The 19,566-nt window shown below is 49.7% G+C and overlaps 2 protein-coding genes across 2 annotated transcripts in view; one reads left to right on the top strand and one right to left on the bottom strand.

Annotated features, from left to right (window-relative positions):
- Nucleotides 1–3,395: 3,395 nt before the first annotated feature.
- CCL17 (C-C motif chemokine ligand 17) lies at nucleotides 3,396–6,065 on the top strand. Its single transcript, XM_010985741.3, has 3 exons — nucleotides 3,396–3,520; nucleotides 5,090–5,207; nucleotides 5,818–6,065. The coding sequence occupies exons 1-3, from the start codon at nucleotides 3,451–3,453 to the stop codon at nucleotides 5,936–5,938; spliced, it is 309 nt and encodes a 102-aa protein (XP_010984043.3). The 5' UTR covers nucleotides 3,396–3,450; the 3' UTR covers nucleotides 5,939–6,065.
- Nucleotides 6,066–15,616: 9,551 nt separating this feature from the next.
- CIAPIN1 (cytokine induced apoptosis inhibitor 1) overlaps nucleotides 15,617–19,566 on the bottom strand; it is a 14,685-nt gene continuing 10,735 nt past the window's right edge. The window contains exons 7-9 of the mRNA XM_031458380.2: nucleotides 19,360–19,475; nucleotides 16,416–16,497; nucleotides 15,617–15,870 (exon numbers count right to left, since the gene is read on the bottom strand). Coding sequence (XP_031314240.1) covers nucleotides 15,760–15,870; nucleotides 16,416–16,497; nucleotides 19,360–19,475 — 309 coding nt within the window. The 3' untranslated portion in view covers nucleotides 15,617–15,759. The remainder of the gene's footprint in view (nucleotides 15,871–16,415; nucleotides 16,498–19,359; nucleotides 19,476–19,566) is intronic.

Genomic DNA, 19,566 nt, shown 5'->3' with positions numbered 1-19,566 from the left:
TTTCCCTCCTGCACTCATTCAGCCAAGCCTTGTTGAGAGCTCACGATGTCCCAGGCACTGTGCTTGGCGCTGGGGACACACACAGTGGTGGACAAAGCAGACACGCTCCTGTCCCCACGGAATTTACTGTCTTGATGTCACATCCAGCCGTTTTCCCACCTAAGTTCCATGCTGTTACCCTCCTTTACCTCTGCACCTTTGCTCAGCGCTCCCCTCATGTGAAATGCCTGCCCTCCTCTTGGTGTGAATCTTCCCACCCACCAGGCCCAGGTCACTGGCTGCAGCCTCCATGCAACCTCTTCCCGCTCCAGGCCCCGAGGCCCTTTATCTCACCTGCACATTCTCATGTAGGGCCAGGCCTGTTCCTCCATCCTCACCTCCTGCGAGTTCCCCCAAGGCAGGGGCTGCCTCTGGCCTCCGCCCGCCCCACAGCCCCTGGAGCAGCGTCGGGCACACAGCAGGGGCGCTCTGACACGTTTGCTGCTCTGTTCCCCCTCCCCTGCCTGGCAGGCTGCACCAGCCCAGAGCTGGTCCAGAACCCTCTGGTCCTGCTCTTGTAAACTGTTCCCTAGAAGAGACAGGGGAACTTGGGTGCTTCCAGAGAAAAGTTCTCAGTCTGTGGCAAACAAGGGGGACTCGAAACTCATTCAGGGAGTTTCCCCTGCAGTGGGGACTGGGGTAGCCTCACTGTTAATAAAGCTGCTAATCATCATCGTCACAGTCCCCTGTTGTCCAGAGAAGAGCATCCGGTGGGCCCTGTGGGAGGTGGAGAGGCCACTAGGTGGTGGGCAGAGGCCAGTGGGCAGAGGGCATGGAGAGAGGGTCAGGGGATGCTCCACCCAGGAGGGGCTGCATCAGAGGAAACGTGCTCCCTCTGCCTCCTCCTAGGACCCGGGCCTCCCGGAGCAGCACTCCCCTGCCACTGTCTCCAGGCTAGAGCTTCCCTCTCCTCAGCCAGAGTCACTGAGGACACCAGCACTGTTTCCCCAGTCCGGCCCTGCCTTCTCTGACTCGGCAGGATAGGGGCTGCTGAGCAATCCTCTCTGGGGAGGGTGGAGGTTGCCCCCTCATCTTCAGGAAGCTGGCGCCAAATACATGCACAGGCAGGAAGATCCCACTCCCCTCCCCTCCGCTCCATTGCACGTGCCAGTGGAACCTGGCCAGAAATGCTAGGGGTGAAGAGCCCACCTGGGCTGTGGTTTGAGGAGTGGGCGGGGTTAGGGGTCTCTGACAGGTGATGTGACCCTAAAAGAAGCAGAGAAATGCTCATGTGAGGTTCACTAAGGGAGCACCCCATCTTTCTCAGATCTGCCATCTTGGTAGGGTCTCCTGGGTCCCTCTACAGGTAATGAAACAGGTCCAGAGAGGGTCTGTGAACTTCCTGAGGTCACACAGCAAGGCCATGACAGAGGATTCTGCCCACAGGGAGGTTCTGCCATGGACAGGGGGACCCCCTCCACCAGGAACTGAAGCTGCCCAGCCTCCCAAGGTGGCTCTGCGGAGGAGGAAGAGCACCTGACCTGTCCCTCTTTCCTTCCCATGATCTAGTCCAGTGTGATGATTTCCTTTCACAGATGAGCCGTGAGGGCTGATGACATCACAGTCTGAGGACTACTCCTGGGTTTCAACAAACAGTGCCTGATTTTGAACTGTACCACAAAGCTGCAGTAATCACAACAGTATGGTTTAGTACAAAAACAGAAAAATAGGTCAATAGAACAGAGAGTCCAGAAATAAACCCACACTTATTTGGGCAATTAATCGATGATGAAGGAGGTAAGAATATACAATGAGGAAAAGATGGCCCCTTCAATAAATAGTGTTGGGAAAACTGGACAGCTACGTGCAAAAGAATCAAACTGGGCTACTTTCTCACATCATGTACAAAAATAACTAAATAATTAAAGACTTAAATGTAAGACCTGAAACCATAAAACTCCTAGAAGAAAATACAGGTGGTAGACTCTTTGACACTGGTCTCAGTAATATTTTTTTTGGATATTTCTCCTCAGGTAAGGGAAACAAAAACAGAATTAAACAAATGGGACTATATCAAACTAAAAAGCTTTTGCCCAGCAAAGGAAACTGTCAATAAAACAAAAGGCAGCCTACCAAATGGGAGAAGATATTTGCAAATGATATATCTGATAAAGGATTAACACTCAAAACATACAAAGAACTCATACGACTCAACATCAAACAACAACAACAACAACAACAACAACAACAACAACAAACAGCCTGATTGAAAAAATGGGCAGAGGAACTGAATGGACATTTTTTCCCAAAGGAGACATACAGTTGGCCAACAGGCACATGAAAAGGTGGTCAACATCACTAATTACCAGGGAAATGCAATTCAAAACCACAATGAGATATCGCCTCACACCTCAGAATGGTTATTATCAAAAAGACAACAAATAACAAGTGTTGGCAAGGATATGGAGGAAAGGGAACCCTGGTGCACTGTTGGTGGGAATATATATTGGTGCAACCAGTATGAAAAATAGTATGGAGGTTCTTCAAAAATTAAAAATAGAACTACCATAGGATCCAGCAATTCCACTCCTGAGTATTTATCCAAAGAAAACAAAAACACTAATTCAAAGAGATATCTGCACCCCTATGTTCCCTGCAGCATTATTCATAAGAGCCAAGATATGAAAGTAACCTAAGTGCCCATCAACAGGTGACTGGATAAAGAAGATGTGGGATATATATATATATGCCATGGAATACTACTCAGCCCTAAAAAAGAAGAAAATCTTACCATTTGCAACAACATGGAAATACAAAGTGAAATGGTGATGCAAACCTGTCGGGCTCTGGTCTTCTGTGATCCAGGGCCCAGCTTGGGGAAGGACCTATAACTAAGGTTGTCTGGGCCCCAAGCCTTTCTCAGAAGGGGATGGAGTCCTCCTTGCAGAGAGATGCCCATGTGCCCATGCAGCCTGGCAACCCCTGAAAAGGCCTTCCAGCACCCTGAAGCTCCTCCGGACCATGGTGAAGCTGCCCCTCTTGGCCCCTGCCTGGCTGTACCCCTGCCCAGGGCACTGTCATGAAGGAGGCTCACCAGCCTCAGAGCAGGGATTCACCCAGTTTAGAATGGAGGCTTTCCAGTTCTGCTAATAGAGGAACCAAGAAATGTCCCCTATGAAAGGAGAAGTGTGTCACGGCCCCCTGACACACAGACCCCACCTCTGTCCCCAACTGAGTGCCCATTCTCTGGAAAGCCGCAAACATTCCAAGACTGGACTTCAGTTGAATCATTTCAAATTCTTCGAACTCCATGGGTCTAGGGAAGGATGTAGGGGCATGGGGGAGGTGACAGGAGGCGGGGCAGGATCCCCCAAGAGGTTAAATAGGTCACCTCCACACTTGGCTGTCAACCTGGTCTCCTCTGACTGGAGGGATTCACACATAGAGACCTTCTCCTGGGCTCTCGACATCATGACCTCCCTGAAGATGCTGTTCCTGGTCGTCCTCCTCCTGGGGGCTTCCCTGAAGGACACCCATGCAGGTGAGAGCAGAGAAGAGGCAGCAGGAGGAAGGGACACCGGGAGTGGATGGGCGGGGGTTCCGAGACCACAACAGCAACACGTGAATATTATTCCTACCCCCTGCTTATTCCTACAAAGATGTGAGAGGCTGGCAGCAAGAGGATTTTGAGGGAGGCATTCAAAGGAAAATAATGATGAGGAGGAGGGTGAGTGTGATGATGAGGATGGGGATAAAGTTGAGGATGAGGATGAGGATGAGGGTGATACTGAGGATGAGGATGACGTTGAGGATGAGGAGGCCCCAGGACCTGGGGCTCGGCTTCTGAGGAACAAAGCACTTGCATGTCTCACACTGCAACCTTTGTGAGGCAGTGACTGTGTCTGCGTTTCGATAGTGGAAAATAAACAATTCTCAAAAGTATTTGCTAGAGTCAGGTTTATTAATGGGGCTCATATACAAAGAGAGGATCAGTTTAAAAGCAGGAGAACTGGTTCCCAGAGCAGGTGAAAAAGGTTTTATACTCAGTTGGGAAAGGGAGGCTGAAATAAGATTGCTACTTTCGGAACAAAGCTGGTTAGCGCTCTGCACGGGGACGCAGCCGCAGTCTTTGGGGTTATCTTAACGGGGTGACCGTCACAGTTGGCTGGACGTTCACTCTCACTTCTGTAAAACACCAGGCCCAGTCAACTCTGAGTGAGTCGAACTGAGTTCCTCTCGCAAGGTGGTTAGAGGACACTCAGAGGCTTCTTAGAAATCGCTCTACCGTGATCTTAATTGAAGCCACACATCACTGGTTTGGCTGTTTGCAAGTGTTGGATATTTTTTCTTGTGCAAAGATGAGGAAATTGAGCCAAGGAAAAGTGTCTTCACATCTCGGGCCTCCGTTTTCTCATCTGTAAAACGGGGTAGTGACAGCACCTGTCTCCAGGAGGGCTGTGAGGACTGAATGAGGGCTGCAGGCAGAGGCTCAGCCCAGAGCCTGGCCCAGAGTCAGCGTTTGGTGATTCGGGGCTGGTATTTTGAGTATGAGCAACACAGGTACACACACATGCAGAGACACAAATACATACACACATATATGCACAGACTCCTCAAACACACACACATACACACAAGCACACGCAAACACACAGTTGGCCCAGCAGCACACACAGAGACCTCACACACAAATGTATACACACACAAAGACACACACACAGACATGTGTACACAAACCCTCCCGAATACACACACAGATATGTGGACAAACATACAGAGTCCCTCAAGGTACACACAGAACCTCGTGCATACAAATGTGCACACATTGGCAAACACAGACCCACATATAGAGACACATGTGTAGACCCCTTACATACTCCCCACACACAAACACAATTCCAGACCCCCCTCAAGGGACCTCCAAACAATACAGACACACACATGCAGAAATGCACACATGCACATGGACCCAGCCTGACACCACACACACACACACGTGCACATGCATGCAGACGTCCCTCCAGACAGATACACACGTGCAGACCCTCCACAGTCCCCTGCCCCCGTGCGGACACTCAGACGCAGCTGCTCCCACTTGCTTTCCCTGTAGCTCGAGGAGTCAACGTGGGCCGGGAGTGCTGCCTGGAGTACTTCAAAGGAGCCATTCCTCTCAAGAAGCTGGTGAGGTGGTACTGGACCTCAGTGGAGTGCCCCAGGGATGCCATCGTGTAAGTCTGTCCCCCACTCCTGTCCCCACCTCCCCGCCTCCACCGCCGCTCTTTGGAGCTGCGTGTGGCAGGAGGTGGACCCTGGGGCTCCCAGAATGGCCACTGAGGAGAGAAGAGGAGAGAGCCTTGACTCTTGACCCCCCTAGCCCTGCTCTTCAGGGCAGTTCCTGCACCTCCCCTCACAAGGCCCCAGAGGGCCCCAGGCTCTGAGGTCTAAGCTCTTCATTGATTTATGGGGGAAACTGAGGCCCTGAGAGGGATGAGACAGCCCCACACCACACGGGCAGTCAGCGGCCAGTGTGGGCACCTCCCCTTCCTGGGCTTGAGCCCCGAGCACCAGGCCCCTCCTGTGCACCGCTAGTTCCCAGGCTTGTTGAGGTGTGGGCATCCTGAGGTGGGGGGCCAGGCCTAGCAGGGACCCTGGGAGGGCCAGGGATCACTGAGGACAGAGCCCGATGCCCCAGAGCTGCCACTGCTGCCCTGTGTGACTGCAGGCAAGTTCCTGCCACGCTTGGGACTCAGGGTCCCTGTCAGCACAGGGCGAGGCTGGCCCGGGGCTCTGGCAGGCCTTCCTGCCCTGACCCCACCACGGCTCTCTCCCTCTGTGTAGGTTGGTGACTCGCCAGGGCAGATCCATCTGTTCGGACCCCAAGGATGCATGGGTGAAGAAGGCAGTCAGATATTTGCAAAACGCCGTGAAGCTGCGTGACCTCGTCACCCAGAAGTCATGATTCCTTCCTATATCGCATGGAGACTTCCCGCCTCCTTGTTCACTGCTCCAACCCTGAGCTCCCCGGGTCCAAGGGAGGCCTGATGAGGACAAAGAGGCCCCTTGTCCCCTTGTCTGATTAAAGTCTTTCTCCCCCAGTCTGGGTCTGCGTGTTCTGTCTGCCCAGCCTGTCACCCGGGGAGCCCTAGAGAACATCTGGTCTTCCGTGTCCAGGTTGGAGAGGGAAACTGAGGCTCTGAGTGCAGACCACCTTCAGTGAAAGGAGGTCCTAGGAGAGAGGCCTGAGCAGGGGTGGCACTGAGGGGCCCGTGGGATGAGCAGGGCAAGGGCGACAAGAGGCCAGCAGGTCCTCCCCTCTGCTGTGCACAGGCAGGTAGGGGACCTGGGAAGGGCCGTCTGGATTCTCTCACATCTTGTCTGCCCCTGAAGTCCTCCCAGGCCAGCCCCATTCTCAACTGACTCCCCACCCTGCCCCCAAGGCAGAGCTGAAGACACACATTTGATCCAATTCCACAAATGTTTTCAGGACCCTTCAATGGGTGGGGTTCTATCAAGTGCTGGGTAGCTCCCTGACCTGGGGGCTCCTGCAGCCCTTTTCCCATCTCGCCCACCTCTCAGCCCCCCACCCCTGACCTCTGCCACACAGCCACCCCCTGAGAATCACTGCAAGGCCCAGCTCCACCTGCACCCAGCTCCCTCTCCCGGCTCCAACTCCAGGCCAGCGCCCAGGGCCAGAGCTGCTCCCCTGCATGAGCCTCACCCCTGCTCCAGCTCATCCCCCTGCTCCCAGCGCCCATCTCCCATCCCTGTCAGGCCACTCCCCACATGGCCCCCTGGTTCCTGCTGACCTGAAGGCTGAGCAACACCTCCCAGCGTTGACATCCCACCCAGCCTCGGCCAAGCCAGACTCCAGGAAGCCGTCTCTGAGTACAGCTGCCCTCCGGATTCTCTCCTGCCCTGATCCCTCCAGCTCTTAGGGCCTCTAGGGCTGCCTGTGGGGGTTGTTCTCCCACTGATTCCTGTGTGTGTCTCTCGGGCCGGACTCCTCCACTAGGTTGGGAGCTCAGTGAGTGTCCCTGGGGATCCCACAGCCCACGTGCTCAGAAGGATGGGGACCCGCAGGTTATGGACCCCCCACCCTCAAAGCCCTCTGTCCAGGCCCAGCTCAGGACTGGAACCATAAGGGAGTGGGAGGATGTTAGTCTTCAGATTCTAGTTCTGTCTCTCTCTCCTGACCAGCTGTGGGATTCTGGCTTCTCTCTCTGGGGCGAAGTCTGGGGCCAGGGGCAGTGGGTCCTCTCTTGGGATTCTGCGACCTGGGTTGCTTGCTTGGCGGGGCTGCAATTGGGAGAGTTATTTTCAGGTAAAGCTTACACCTCCTGTTACCCCCTTGTGGCCAGTTGTCTTATTGCAGGCCAGATGTCAGACCAAGTCCACTTTCCATGAGAAGCAACAACAGAAATAATAATAATCATAAGGCTGATGATGGTGATGAACTGTTGTCTCTGTGACCCCAGGGCCTCCTCAGCCACTGGTGGGCTTTTTCCCTGCCCTGGTCCCAAGAAGTATCCTTCAAACTGCCTCCAATCCAGAGTCCTTGGGGCAGCCCAGTCTGAATTCTTCGTGGAAAAATACTGTCTGGATCCACGGAGGGTGAGAAGTGGAGAAAAAAATGATCTCAAAATGGGGGGGAGGCAAGGAGGAGCCCTTGGGACAGCAAAGAAGAGCAAAGGCTGGGGCCCGGACCCCTCACCCTGCCAGAAAGACACTCAGAGAACAGGTATGTAATCCAATGCATTGCCAACTTTCCTTAAAAGAATCAAATCCTTTTTTATTTAGTGAAATCTTCCTCAGAGGCCCATATTGTGAACTCAGATAAATCGAGGACTGTGAGGAGGTAAGAGGTTACCAGCGGGCCCCTGAGAGTGACCTAGCAGGAGGGTGGCTTCAAGGTCCCTCAGCTGGGGAGAGGTGGATCCAGGACTGGCAACAAAATGGAGGATTTGGAATCCAAGTGTGTGATGGCAGGATCAGGGTGTAAGGTGGGTGGGACAAGATGCAGGAGATGGGACCAGCCACCATGTCCCCGTGGGAAGAAGCCATTTTAAGGAATCATGACTGGGAGACTTCCCATGACTGGCAACAGGGAGGTAGGAAGAAAGAGGACGGGGCAGAGACCAGAGAACAGTGGGGAGGGGCGCTGGCCTCTCATTGTTCCTTCTACCTGGAAAGTGCTTCCCTTGCTCCCTGTCCGAAATCCAGTCCCCCTTCAGAGCTCAGCTCAAATGCTGCCTCCCTCAGGAAGCCCTCCTTGGTCTCCTTGGTTGCAGTTGATGCCCCACTCTGTGTCCTCTGCCAGCCCTCTGCTTTTACCTCAGCTCAATCTTTGCCATACTTTGTCTCCTGTAATTACAGTTACTTGAGTGTTTGACTCACTGGTGAGCTCACTGGGGCAGATATTTTGGGTCAGGCAATTCAGTACTTCCTGACTCACTATAAGGGGGGAGGAGTGCTTTGTGCATAGTGGAAATTTGATTTATATATTTTCATCAGCAAGCTCCCAGGTGAATTCCATGAGGAGCACGTTAAAAAAGAGAAACTCCAGGAGGAGTAGTGCCCTGATTTAGCCCTCCTTAAAGCCCAGCATTGCAGTGGAATTTAGAATTGTGTTGCTCTCCAGTTGCCCACAAGAGGGCACTCCAGCCCCCAATAAAGATTGAGATTGATGTGTTGGTCCATGGGGCCCTGGCCTCAGCTCTGTCCCCCAGGGCTGAGGTCACCACATCTGATTGTAGCTGCCCAGGGCCTTAGGCCAGGGTGTCTGCGGCTGGCCAGCCCTTCTCCTGAGGGAGCAGAGGCTACACCCTCAGGGCTTAGCGAGAAGGAAAACCACTGCTGGGATTTGCAGGGCTACTAAATCCAGATGCACCGTGGGCAGTGTTAGCGCTGCGCCTGGACTGTTCTCACTGTGATTTCTTACAGCCTGTATTTGCTATTTGGCATCCACTCATCACAAGTTGCATCTCCCCTGTGATCCAGCTTTCGAAGGCACAGAAAAATCACATTGCAAACTCTCCAACCAATCCCGAGTCCACTAGCCATCTCCTTTATATACCTCACTCCCCGAACCATTGTTGCCCCAAATCACCCAGGGCCAGGTACCAGACAATGAGCAACAGCACCCACGCCTCGGAGCCCACCGGAATGACTCCCATTGGCCAGTCCTCAAGTCGTTGCCCTGCCCCGCCTTGCTGTCCCCACGAAACCCCAGTCAGGGCTGTGTCTTTCGGCTCACTTCTCCTCCTGCCCTGCGTGGTGTGGCATGGCCCCTACTCCTGGGAAATGTAAGTAATAAATTCTTCTTTAATGGCATTGAGCTCTCCATGTCATCAGTCACCTACATACATTTAAATCCTGAAGGTACATTTTAACAGATGGGGGTCAGGATCCTGTTCTGTCTTATGTCTTTGCTCTGGGCCCTTGACACAGTTGCTTCCTCTTCCTGTTTCTCCATGAGATGCTGAAATCAGACCCTTCTCTAATCTGTTTCAAGATGTAGCCAATCAAGAGAATGAGGCTCAGTCTGCTGCTGTTCTGCCTCTGACATTGCCCTTAGGGGGAATCAGAGTCTACAAAAACCTGCAGTTTCCTCATACTTGAACCGCCATGACCCCTTCTCCAAAGCCATCACGCACACTGCAGGGATGAGACACCCAGACAAACAAAGGAGCCAGGATCTTGTTGAGAAGTGAGCCTTGAAAGGACATTTCAGAGCAATGGACACCAAAGGGAGAAACAGCCCAAGTGTCCATCAATGGACAGATGGATAAATAAATAGTGTATATTCACACAATGGAATATTATTCCGCCATAGATAGGAGTGGAGGACTGGTACTTGCTACAATATGGGTGGACTTTGAACACAAGCTGAGAGAAGCGAGACACAAAATGTCACATATTGTATGATTCTATTTACATGAAATGCCCGGAACAGGCAGATCAGTGGTCACCAGAGGCAGGGGCAAAGGGGAATGATGAAAATGTTTGGAATTGGAGACAAGTGGTAGTTGCACATCATTGTGAAGGTACTACATGCCACAGAATTATTCATTTTAAAACTGTTAGTTTTATGCAAATTTCACCATAAAAGACAGACATATTTCATACAAACTCTTGTCTGCAGAGTAACAGTATAAAAGCAGGCATGGGTGTGACACACGACCTCCGGAGGGGGAAACACCCCTGAGGAGGACAGGGAGAGGAGAGGGACAGCTGTGACACTTCCCATATTATACAGAGTGATCGGAATCAAAATACAGCCTACCTGATTGTCTGTCGTATTATACCTGTAGTTCTCTGTACCTGAAATCAGTCGTCATGTAAAAGAAAAAATGCTTAATTAATCGTGAAAAAAGAAAAAAGAGGGAAGGGAGGGAAGAAGGGAGGGGCTTCTGAGCACTTCTGAGCCCAGCTGAGTCTAAATGCAGCTTCCAGTTCATCACAGGGCTTTGCAGAGGGATGGTGAGGACCAGTCCACGAGGTGACCACCCGAAAGTGACAACAGAAGGTGAGGTCTGAGGCCACCAAGGGCAGAGTGGAGCGTTCGGTCCCTGCTGTCCAGCAAGGGGGAAAGAACTGTGCACAGAGCCGCTCTGTCCCTTCCCCACAAGTCTATCACTGTGCCGTGACAGCAAGGAAGCAAAGAAAGACTGAGGGAATGGACAGAACACAAACAAGCACAAACCAGAAACTTCTCTGGACTCACAGAAGTGTTCAAGGCATTCATTTACAGGTAGCATCACACATCTTCACGGTGCAGGAACTAAAGCCCGAACACCGCCCCTTGATGATGCACACACAGCCCTCCTTCCGCAGGTACGGATTCTGGGACTGGAAATGCTGTCCGACAAAACTATTATGCTTCCTGGTGAGTGTTCTGTATCACTTTTTCCATCAATCTACGTATCAACTACTGCTTCTTTTCTTGAAAATGTCTTGAGTTGTGACTTTAAGTAATTATTCTGATTCCTTAACGCTGTTTCTTCTATCTTCTGTGCTTTATCATTTTCCCCCTGATTCTTTTTCCCTCTTTATTCTCATTTCATTTGGGTTAGTTTGATGAAATCCTGTCCCTGGGTTGAGCCCTGTCCATTCTTCCTAGTGCTGTTTCCAGTACTGACTCTGCCAGGGATGTTACTGTTTTTCACCTCTTGCCTCTGCTCTGCCATTTCATGTTTCCATCACAGATCTTTCTCTCTCTCTGCCTTATTCATCATTTCCTTGTGCTTTGGCATTATATTTTATACATTTGTGTAATTTGTAGTAAAAATTTTGATCACAGACAATATTTATGTGCTCTGTGTCAATGTTCTCTGTTGCTTCTGTATTTGTTGTTGTTGTTGTTGTTATTATTATTATTAATCTGTGTTGGTTTCAGTTTTATAATTTTGAATACGATTTTAACTAAGCCAAATATTTCCTGGAGGTTCATGTCAGGGAGGCACAGAACTTTGTTCCAGGTTAATAGGCATTTTCCTTAAGACCCAGAGTTTTATATGTGGGTTTTCCTAGTTTTTTTTTTTAATGAAATTTGTTATCAATACAAAATATATAATGTATATGTAAGGTATACAAACCAATAAAAAATAAACACCTGTATACTCACCAGCCAACTTAAAAAATAGAGCCTTCCTGCTGCTCCGTGTCCCCATGTCCCCCTCCCTGTCGCCATCCTCCTATCTCCAGAGCCACCTGTGTTCCTGAATTGTGTGTCTGTCATTCTCCTTGGTTTGTTTGTCACACGTGTGTATGTACATGATACGTGTGTGTATGTGTATATCCCTAACAATGTATTGATGCAGCTTGGGTGTTTTTAAACTTGAACTTTATGTAAAGGTGACGTGTTTCATACACATGATCTTCTGTAACCTGCTCTTGTGGCTCCGCGTTTTGTGAGATTCTTCCACGCTGATGTGCAGCTACAGCTCATCACTTTTCCCTCTGTGACGACACGACTCCTTCACCCATCCTCTTGTTAATGGCTGCTTGGATTATTTCCAGGTTCTTGATATTACGAAAAGTGCTGCTTTGAACATTTGTAAGTTTGTCTTCCAGTGCATGTGTAGAATTTCTCTAGGGCAGTGGTCCTCAACCCTGGAGGCACTAACCTGGGACTGCTTTGCCAAAATGCTTACAGCCTACAGCCCTATTCCAAACGATTGACTTAAGGGGTCTTTGGAAAGGAAGGGTCCCAGGCATTGGTGCTTTTGTTGTTTTGGGGGAAGATATCCAGGTGATTCTAATAAAGGCTAGGGTTGAAACTGGCACTAGGGGGGTAATTGTGAACCAATCCCACCAGCCTTGTGCAAGGGTTCCCACCTGGCCACGCCCTCATCAGTACTAACAGCTCCACGTGTCCCCGCCCCCGCACTACCAGCCCGAGGCTGTAGGATGATCACAAAGCCACACCTCTCTCATGCTCAATGACTGGAGAGCTTCCTGCATGCGAGGTGCTCGGTGGGATGCTTCCTTCAGCCCTGCTGCTGCCTGTCCCCTCGGACCCCCTGCTACAACATGGTCAGGGGCTTGATCTCGCAACTCAAGAGGAGTCCTCAGCCCCTAGCAGGTTTGTGGCCTCATTGTTCTCTCCCTCCCACACTCCAGCTCTAAAGCCCCCGCTTGCGGACGCCTTCCGACTATCTTGTGGTTGCATTTGGGCTGTGTCCTAACCCCAAGGAAGGTGTGGTTTGCCCTGCTGCCCACACCAGTCGGTGCTTTGGAGTGATTTCAGAGAAAGGGGGACGTCCCAGCTGTTTGTTGACAGGTTTTGGCAAAGGCTTCAGAGAGTTGACCAAAAAATTCAGATTCCCCAGCCCTACCCAGGTCTCCTGACAGAATGTCTGAGTACCTTGAAAGGCTCTCAGTTGACCAGTGGTGGCAGGTCCCTGTCTCTGTCTCACCTAGTGGCCTCAAATGTAAGTTGAGGTTGCATTCAGTGCTGAGACTGTGGTTAGCTCCAAAACCTCCCTTCAGAGCTTCTATCTTCCAAAGTCACTGGGTGTGGGGACCAGTGTCCCTCCCGCATGGCCTCACTGTGCTGAGTTGCTGGCTGGCCAGGCCACTCTGCAGCCTGCTGGCCCCAACTCCAAGCTGGCTGGCCTCCCTCTGACCCTCATGTGGGATGATCCAGCAGCTGCCAGAATGGCGCCCTTAACTCTGCCAGGTGCAGCAGATAGGAGGTAGCATCACCCGTTTTGCCAGCAGCAGCAGGGACGCAGATCAAGAACCAGGCCAGCAAAAGCTCGTGGCATTTTCCCAGGTCTCTGCTAAACCCAGCCCAGGGAGCTCTTTGGCTCAGGATCTCCTGTACTCAACCTGCAGGTAGAGATTTTCGTCCTTCACCTTAGCAACTGAAGCAGAAGCAACTAAGTGTCCTTCACCAACACACACACCCCCTGCAGCTGGACTCAGTAAATATCTGTTAATGTTAAACCTTGTCCAGGGCTGGACCTGTTTCCTATTGCTGTGTAACAAATTATCCCAAATCTAGTGGCTTAACACCACATACACTTATCTCTGATTTCAAGGGTCAGGAGTCCAGGCGCAGAGGCTGGGACCCACCAGGCTGCATCTCATCTGGAGCCTGGGTCCTCTTCCAAGCTCACATGGTTGTTCAGTTCAGATTTCTGTTCTCGTGTCATTATGGGGCCGAGGGCCCATTTTCTCTTTGATGGTCAGGAGGGTCTGCTCTTGGGTCCCAGAGGTTGCTTGCAGTTCCTTGCCTGTGGACCTCACAACACGGCCACTCAAGGCCAGCAAGAGAACCTTGGTCTCCAGTCCTTTAAAGGATCAACTGATTAGGTCAGGCCCACTCAGAATAATCTCCCTTTTAGCTGACAGTCCATGAAGGACTTTTTTTTCTTATTATTTTGTTGATGTATGTTATGGGTGTACAGTATAGTGATTCACAATGTTTCAAGGTTATACTCCATTTATAGTTATTATAAAATACTGGCTATATACACCCTGTATTGTACAATATATCCTCATGGCTTATTTTATACCTAATTTTATACCTCCCTCCCCTGTATTTCCCCTCCCCACTGGTAATCACTAGTTTGTTCTGTCTGTATCTTTGTTATATTTACTAGTTTGTTCTATTTTTTTAAATTCCACATATAAGTGATATCATACAGTACTTGTCTTTGCCTTATTTCACTTAGCATAATACCCTCCATGTCCATCCATGTTGCTGTAAATGGCACTTTCATTTTTATGGCCAAGTAATATTCCATTGTGTGCATGTGTGTGTGTGTGTACACATATACACACTATCTTTATTCCTTCATCTGTTGATGGACACTTTGGTTGCTTCCTTATCTTGACAATTGTAAATAATGCTGCTATGAACACTGGGGTACAGGTATCTTTTTGAATTAGTTTTTTTTTTTTTGTTTTCCTTGGATATATACCCAGGAATGGAATAGCTGAATCCTATGGTAGCTCTACTTTTGTTTTTTTTGAGAAACCTCCTTACTGTTTTCCAGTGTCTGCACCAATTTACATTCCTGCCAACAGTGTAAAGGGTTCCATGAGGGACTTGATGCCTGCAAATCCCTTCATACCTGCCACACAGTGTAATCTAATAATAGTAGTGATGTCCCATCCCACTCACAGGTCCTGCTCAAACTCAAGAGCAGGGGATTACCTAAGGGCATGGGGGCATTGTGGGGGTCATCTCAGAACTCAGCCCACCACAGGGGCTTTGGAGTCAAACTAGAAGTTAGCCACATCCATAACTAAAATCCACCAGCAGAGACTAGGATAAGCAAAAGCAAACTTAGAGAATGAAGTCAAGTTTCAAGGACAAACACCAATGAACACTTTTCTTTATTGTTAAAACAGAAAAACCCAGGTCTCTTAAAGCCACACCATCTCACTATTTGGCAAGGTCAATTCCAAATCTGTGTGGGTGGGTAGCAAGGACAACGAAGGGTCTCCTGCTCAGAGATACACTGTTGGTTCAAATTTGTCCTGCTTCTCTCTGAATGCTCAGTAACTTGGACTATTCTAAAGCAGACAGAGCGAGGCCCTGATCTGTAAGTGCGGGACTGGCCCCATTTGGTATGACACGAAGTCTCTCCAAAAAAGAGTTTTGTTGTCCCAGGTGAGCTTGGATGGCTGTGTCAGACAACACACACACAGAGACATATCCCTTCTTCACAGTGAATATGAGTTAAGTACACAAGTTTAATACCTGGAGATGAACAGGAAGGAAAGGACAACAGGACACATACAACACAGTAAAACGGGGAGGGGGCAGAGGGACACCGGATATCATCACAGCAACCAGTGAGTGATTCCCTTGGTGCCCTGAGAGGTCACAAGACAATTGCCTCAGGTCACCAGAAAGGCAGGGTGAATAAACTATCAACTCTGGAAGGTAAGCTGTGGCACTACTGCGGAGCTCAAATAGGGGCGAGTCCCTCTCGGTCACAGAGTTAATATTTAAGGGCGCCGGGCTTGGAGAATGTACGGTCAGCATTTTGACAGCAGGAGAGGGACCTCTTTGGACGTGCTCTGTCTGCCTAACACTGGGTGAAGAAGGCCCCTGCTCCAGGTAATGGGGCCCCAGGACCCCGTGGTCTTGATCTGTAAGCACTGCACACCACTGCGCCCCAGCTGGCCCCACTCTGTACTGAGCACCCTCCCCGCAAACGGACATCAGACAGAGTGAGGAAATCCAGAGGAGATGGGGGGAACCACAGTGGTGGGGTTCAGGGGCAGGAGTGGCCGAGGGCACAGGTCCCAGGCTGGCCCCTCCTAGGCGTCGTGGAGGCCGCTGTTGCTCAGAAGCACCTTCTCCCCGGGTCTGAAGGCTGGCATCCCAAGGTAGGGGCAGCTGGCACAGCGGAAAGCATCGCCCAGGTAGCACTGTTGGGAGAGAGAAGAGACCACTGTAGAGGGAAGCGGAAGGTCAGAGATACAGGCCAGGAGAAAGGGAGCCCAAGTTTCATAACACAGCCACCGCAGCCTGAGGAAAACGTCCGGATGCATTTGAAGGCCCAGCTGAGATCCAAATACTAAGAGTTTCTAAGACCTCTGGTTTCATGAGAAACAGGGGTCTAAGAGAGAGAAGTTCCTCAGGAGGCCCCATTTCTACATTCTCAGCAGTTCAAGTCACAGCCACAGTCAGCCAAATGGCTGAGAAGCAGCGGGCCCGGCAGGAAGCAGAAAGAAAGGGGCCAAAACTAAGAAATGACAAGCGCTGCCACGGCGCAAGCGCGTGGCCCACTCGCGGGCGGCCCCTCCTCCCCGCCGCTCCCCGCAGCACCTACAGACGCACGCTCACTGCTCACCTTTCACTAAGCTCTGTGGGCAGTACGTTCCCTAGAGCTGGAGCTGGCCTGAGTTTAGTCAGGACGATGCCCAGCACCACTGGGCTTTCGTGGATACCGAGTACTCATCCGGACACTTACGTTTCCACAAGCAGACTTGGGTTGGGAGCTCATCTGGTCCCTTGACTTCTCTTTTTCCAGTTCTTCTGCGAGGCCACAGGTGCTGGGGGAAAGTCAGAGGCTGATGAGTGAGATTTGCACCACCCAGAAACCCCAAATCCTTGACAGCACCAAAATGTGCTACACGACTTCCCTCTTTATACGGGTGTCATAACCCAAATGCCTGCGAGGCCAGGCAGGTAAGATGAACACGTGAGGCTGTTCAGGGAGACGGGAGAGTGTTGGGAATGGGGGAACCAGAGGGCAGGTGCCCTGTCCACAAAGGGCAGGCGCTACTCAGCCTTGGCTGATTCATGCTGTGGGGAAAAGCAGACCTAGCGACCCCATATTTTCCAATGTTAGAAACAGAAAAAATGTTTTGGATGTTTACTTGAAATCTCCTGACTTGTCAGCGCTGAAACTTCCACATTAAAAAAAAATACTGTAGCTCACAGTGAAAAAAAAAGTGACAATGAATATATGTATGTTCATGTATAACTGAAAAATTGTGCTCTACACTAGAATTTGACACAACATTGTAAAATGACTATAACTCAATAAAAAAAGTTTAAATAAATAACAATCTTGATTTTTTAAAAAATTTTAAAAAATTAAAAATAAATGCAAAGCTAAAAAAAAAATTCTGATGATTAAACAAGGCTGCACACCACCAGTTAACTTTTAACACCCTTTCCATCCACTTATAAAACTGTAACAATTCTAACACCAAGTTTTCTTGGTTAAGAGGACAGACTGCATACATACATCTAATTTCACTTCTCTCAAAATGCCATCAAAATTTCAGTAAAGACAAACCACAGAAGCAGGGACTACAGGTGAAGAGACAACAGCAGTACAGTGTCGGAGCCTGTAAAGCAGACGGAGGAGGGAGCGGTGACAGGACAGACTGAGGATGCGAAGCCCCACGCCGGCAGTGAGGAACACTGAGTGTCCACCCACGTCCCAGCCTGAAACCCCACACGGCACCAGAAGTAGCAGCACTAGCAAGACCCTTCTCTGAGCAACCAAAGGGCAGACCCAAAGATAATGACTTTGGGGTTCTCCCCCAAAAGGCCCCCCCCAGGATTCTTTCACTGAAGTGCAGTCAACAAAGCCCACCTGTAAGCTCAGAGACCCCAGTGAGCCTTCTGTCGTCCATTCCTCATCATGAAGACAACCAAGGGTTACCAGGCATCTTAAGAAAGCTCTAACAGCAAAGTCAGAGACCAAACTAAAAGAAAAAAGCAAGTTGGAAGAAACAGGCCCTATGCAGAGGGGGAAAATGGAAAGAAGTATCACTGTTCTTAAGAGGAAAAAAACCATGCCCACAAAATAAAAACAGGATGCTATATTTTAAAAATGCCAAAACCAAAAAAGAAATCTTAAAAATTAAAAACATAATAGTAGAAATAATCAACAGAGGTTTTGGAGGATAAATTTGCAGAAAATTTCCCAGAAAGTAAGGTATAAGGAAAATGTGAAAGAAAAGAAAATTACAGGACCAATCAGAGATCCAACAGCTGAGAACCAGGTTAAAGAAAGGGAAAAGAGAGAAGACAAAAATCAATACAAAATTAAAGATTATCTCCCAGGACTATGGACACATGTTTCTAGAAAGAAAAGATGCATTGAGTAGCTGGTGCAAAGGATGGAAAAGATCCCTACACAAGATATGTTATTACAAAATGATACCAGGATAGAAAAGGTTCTACAAACTTTCAAAAATGGAAAAAGAGGTCTTACAGAAAGGATCAAAAAACAGAATGGCCTCGGGTATCTCATCACAATCACTGGAAAAAAGATGACAGAACTGTCTTGAAAATTATTCTCAACCTAGATTTCTGTACCCCAATTACCAATGACTTACGAGAATAGAAAAAAGGCATTTTTGGACACACACAGTCTAAAAAGACAAAAAACAAAATTTGGACCTCTCAGGTAGCCTTGCTTAAAAAATGACTGGAGAATTCCTCCACCAAAACAAAAGAGAAAACCAAGAAAAAAGCAGCAATGGGAACAAGAAACAGAAAGGCTAGCATCAGACAGAGAGAAGGGACTCCTCAGGACAGTGAACGGGGTCCCAAGACATCAGCTCTGCTTCACACAGCCCCGTGTGTGCCCCGGGGCAGGGGCGCAAGAGACACTTGACCCAGACGGTTGAAGCCTGCCACTGGCTGCGACTGCCATCATTCTAAGAGCTCATCCAGATAATGACCTTGGGTTATCTCCACTGTGTGCTAATGACATTCAACTTTCCCTTCCACGCCCTGATGGTCACCTGAGGACACACTTCATGCAACAGAAGTACTCAGCTTGGAGCTGCTCCTGAAACTGAGCTTAGAGCAGGACACAGCCGGCACTCCACTCCCTCCGACCACACTTCTGCTGCCTGGCCAGTCACTGCGTCACAGGGGTTCTAGCCGTGGTGCTCTTGGTTTCCCAGAACTCACCCCTGACTCCCTGCTGACTTCCCTGCGAGGGCCTCTTGTAGATTCCCAAAGAAGCCCAGACCAAAGACCCTGGTGAGCATTTACAGATATGGAGTGTTGACCTTTCCTGGCTTAGTCAGGTCTGGGCTTCACAACTCAATAACAAATTGTTTGGAGACTCACATATAGATGGTAAACTATATAAAGAAAAAAAAATCCAGGAAAGATGAGCACAAACTTAGGAGAATGATGACCTCCTGAGGGGAGAGGGAGCGAGCACAGGTGACTTCCAAGGTACTAGTGATGTTTCCGATTTTTAACCTGCGTGATCAGTAAACGGGTGATCATTTTACTGTTCTTTAAAATGTACTGGTTTAGCATACTCTTCTATACACTTTACAATAAAACATGTTTCAGTAATTTTAAAGTTTGCGATTCCTTGAGAATCAGAAGCCACTGGAAGCAGCGTGGCAGCCTCTGCTCAGCCCAGTGCTTACCAGTTCTTGCAGGCCTTCCGCTTTTTCCCTTCCCCACAGGAAGCAGCCCGCAAGGATGCTGGGTCCGGCTTCTTCAAATCTTCGGGATCCAGCAGTTCATCTGAGTCAATGAGATCCTGGAGAGCATTTGAAGCCATTAGTGACATGGTCATGGTTTCTGCTGATGAACAACTTAAGTGGTCACAAGCCACAGCAGTCTACCCATCT

This window comes from Camelus dromedarius, chromosome 9 (genome assembly GCF_036321535.1).
Source record: "Camelus dromedarius isolate mCamDro1 chromosome 9, mCamDro1.pat, whole genome shotgun sequence".
Taxonomy (NCBI): Eukaryota; Metazoa; Chordata; class Mammalia; order Artiodactyla; family Camelidae; genus Camelus; species Camelus dromedarius.
This window is presented reverse-complemented; position numbering and strand designations above follow the sequence as displayed.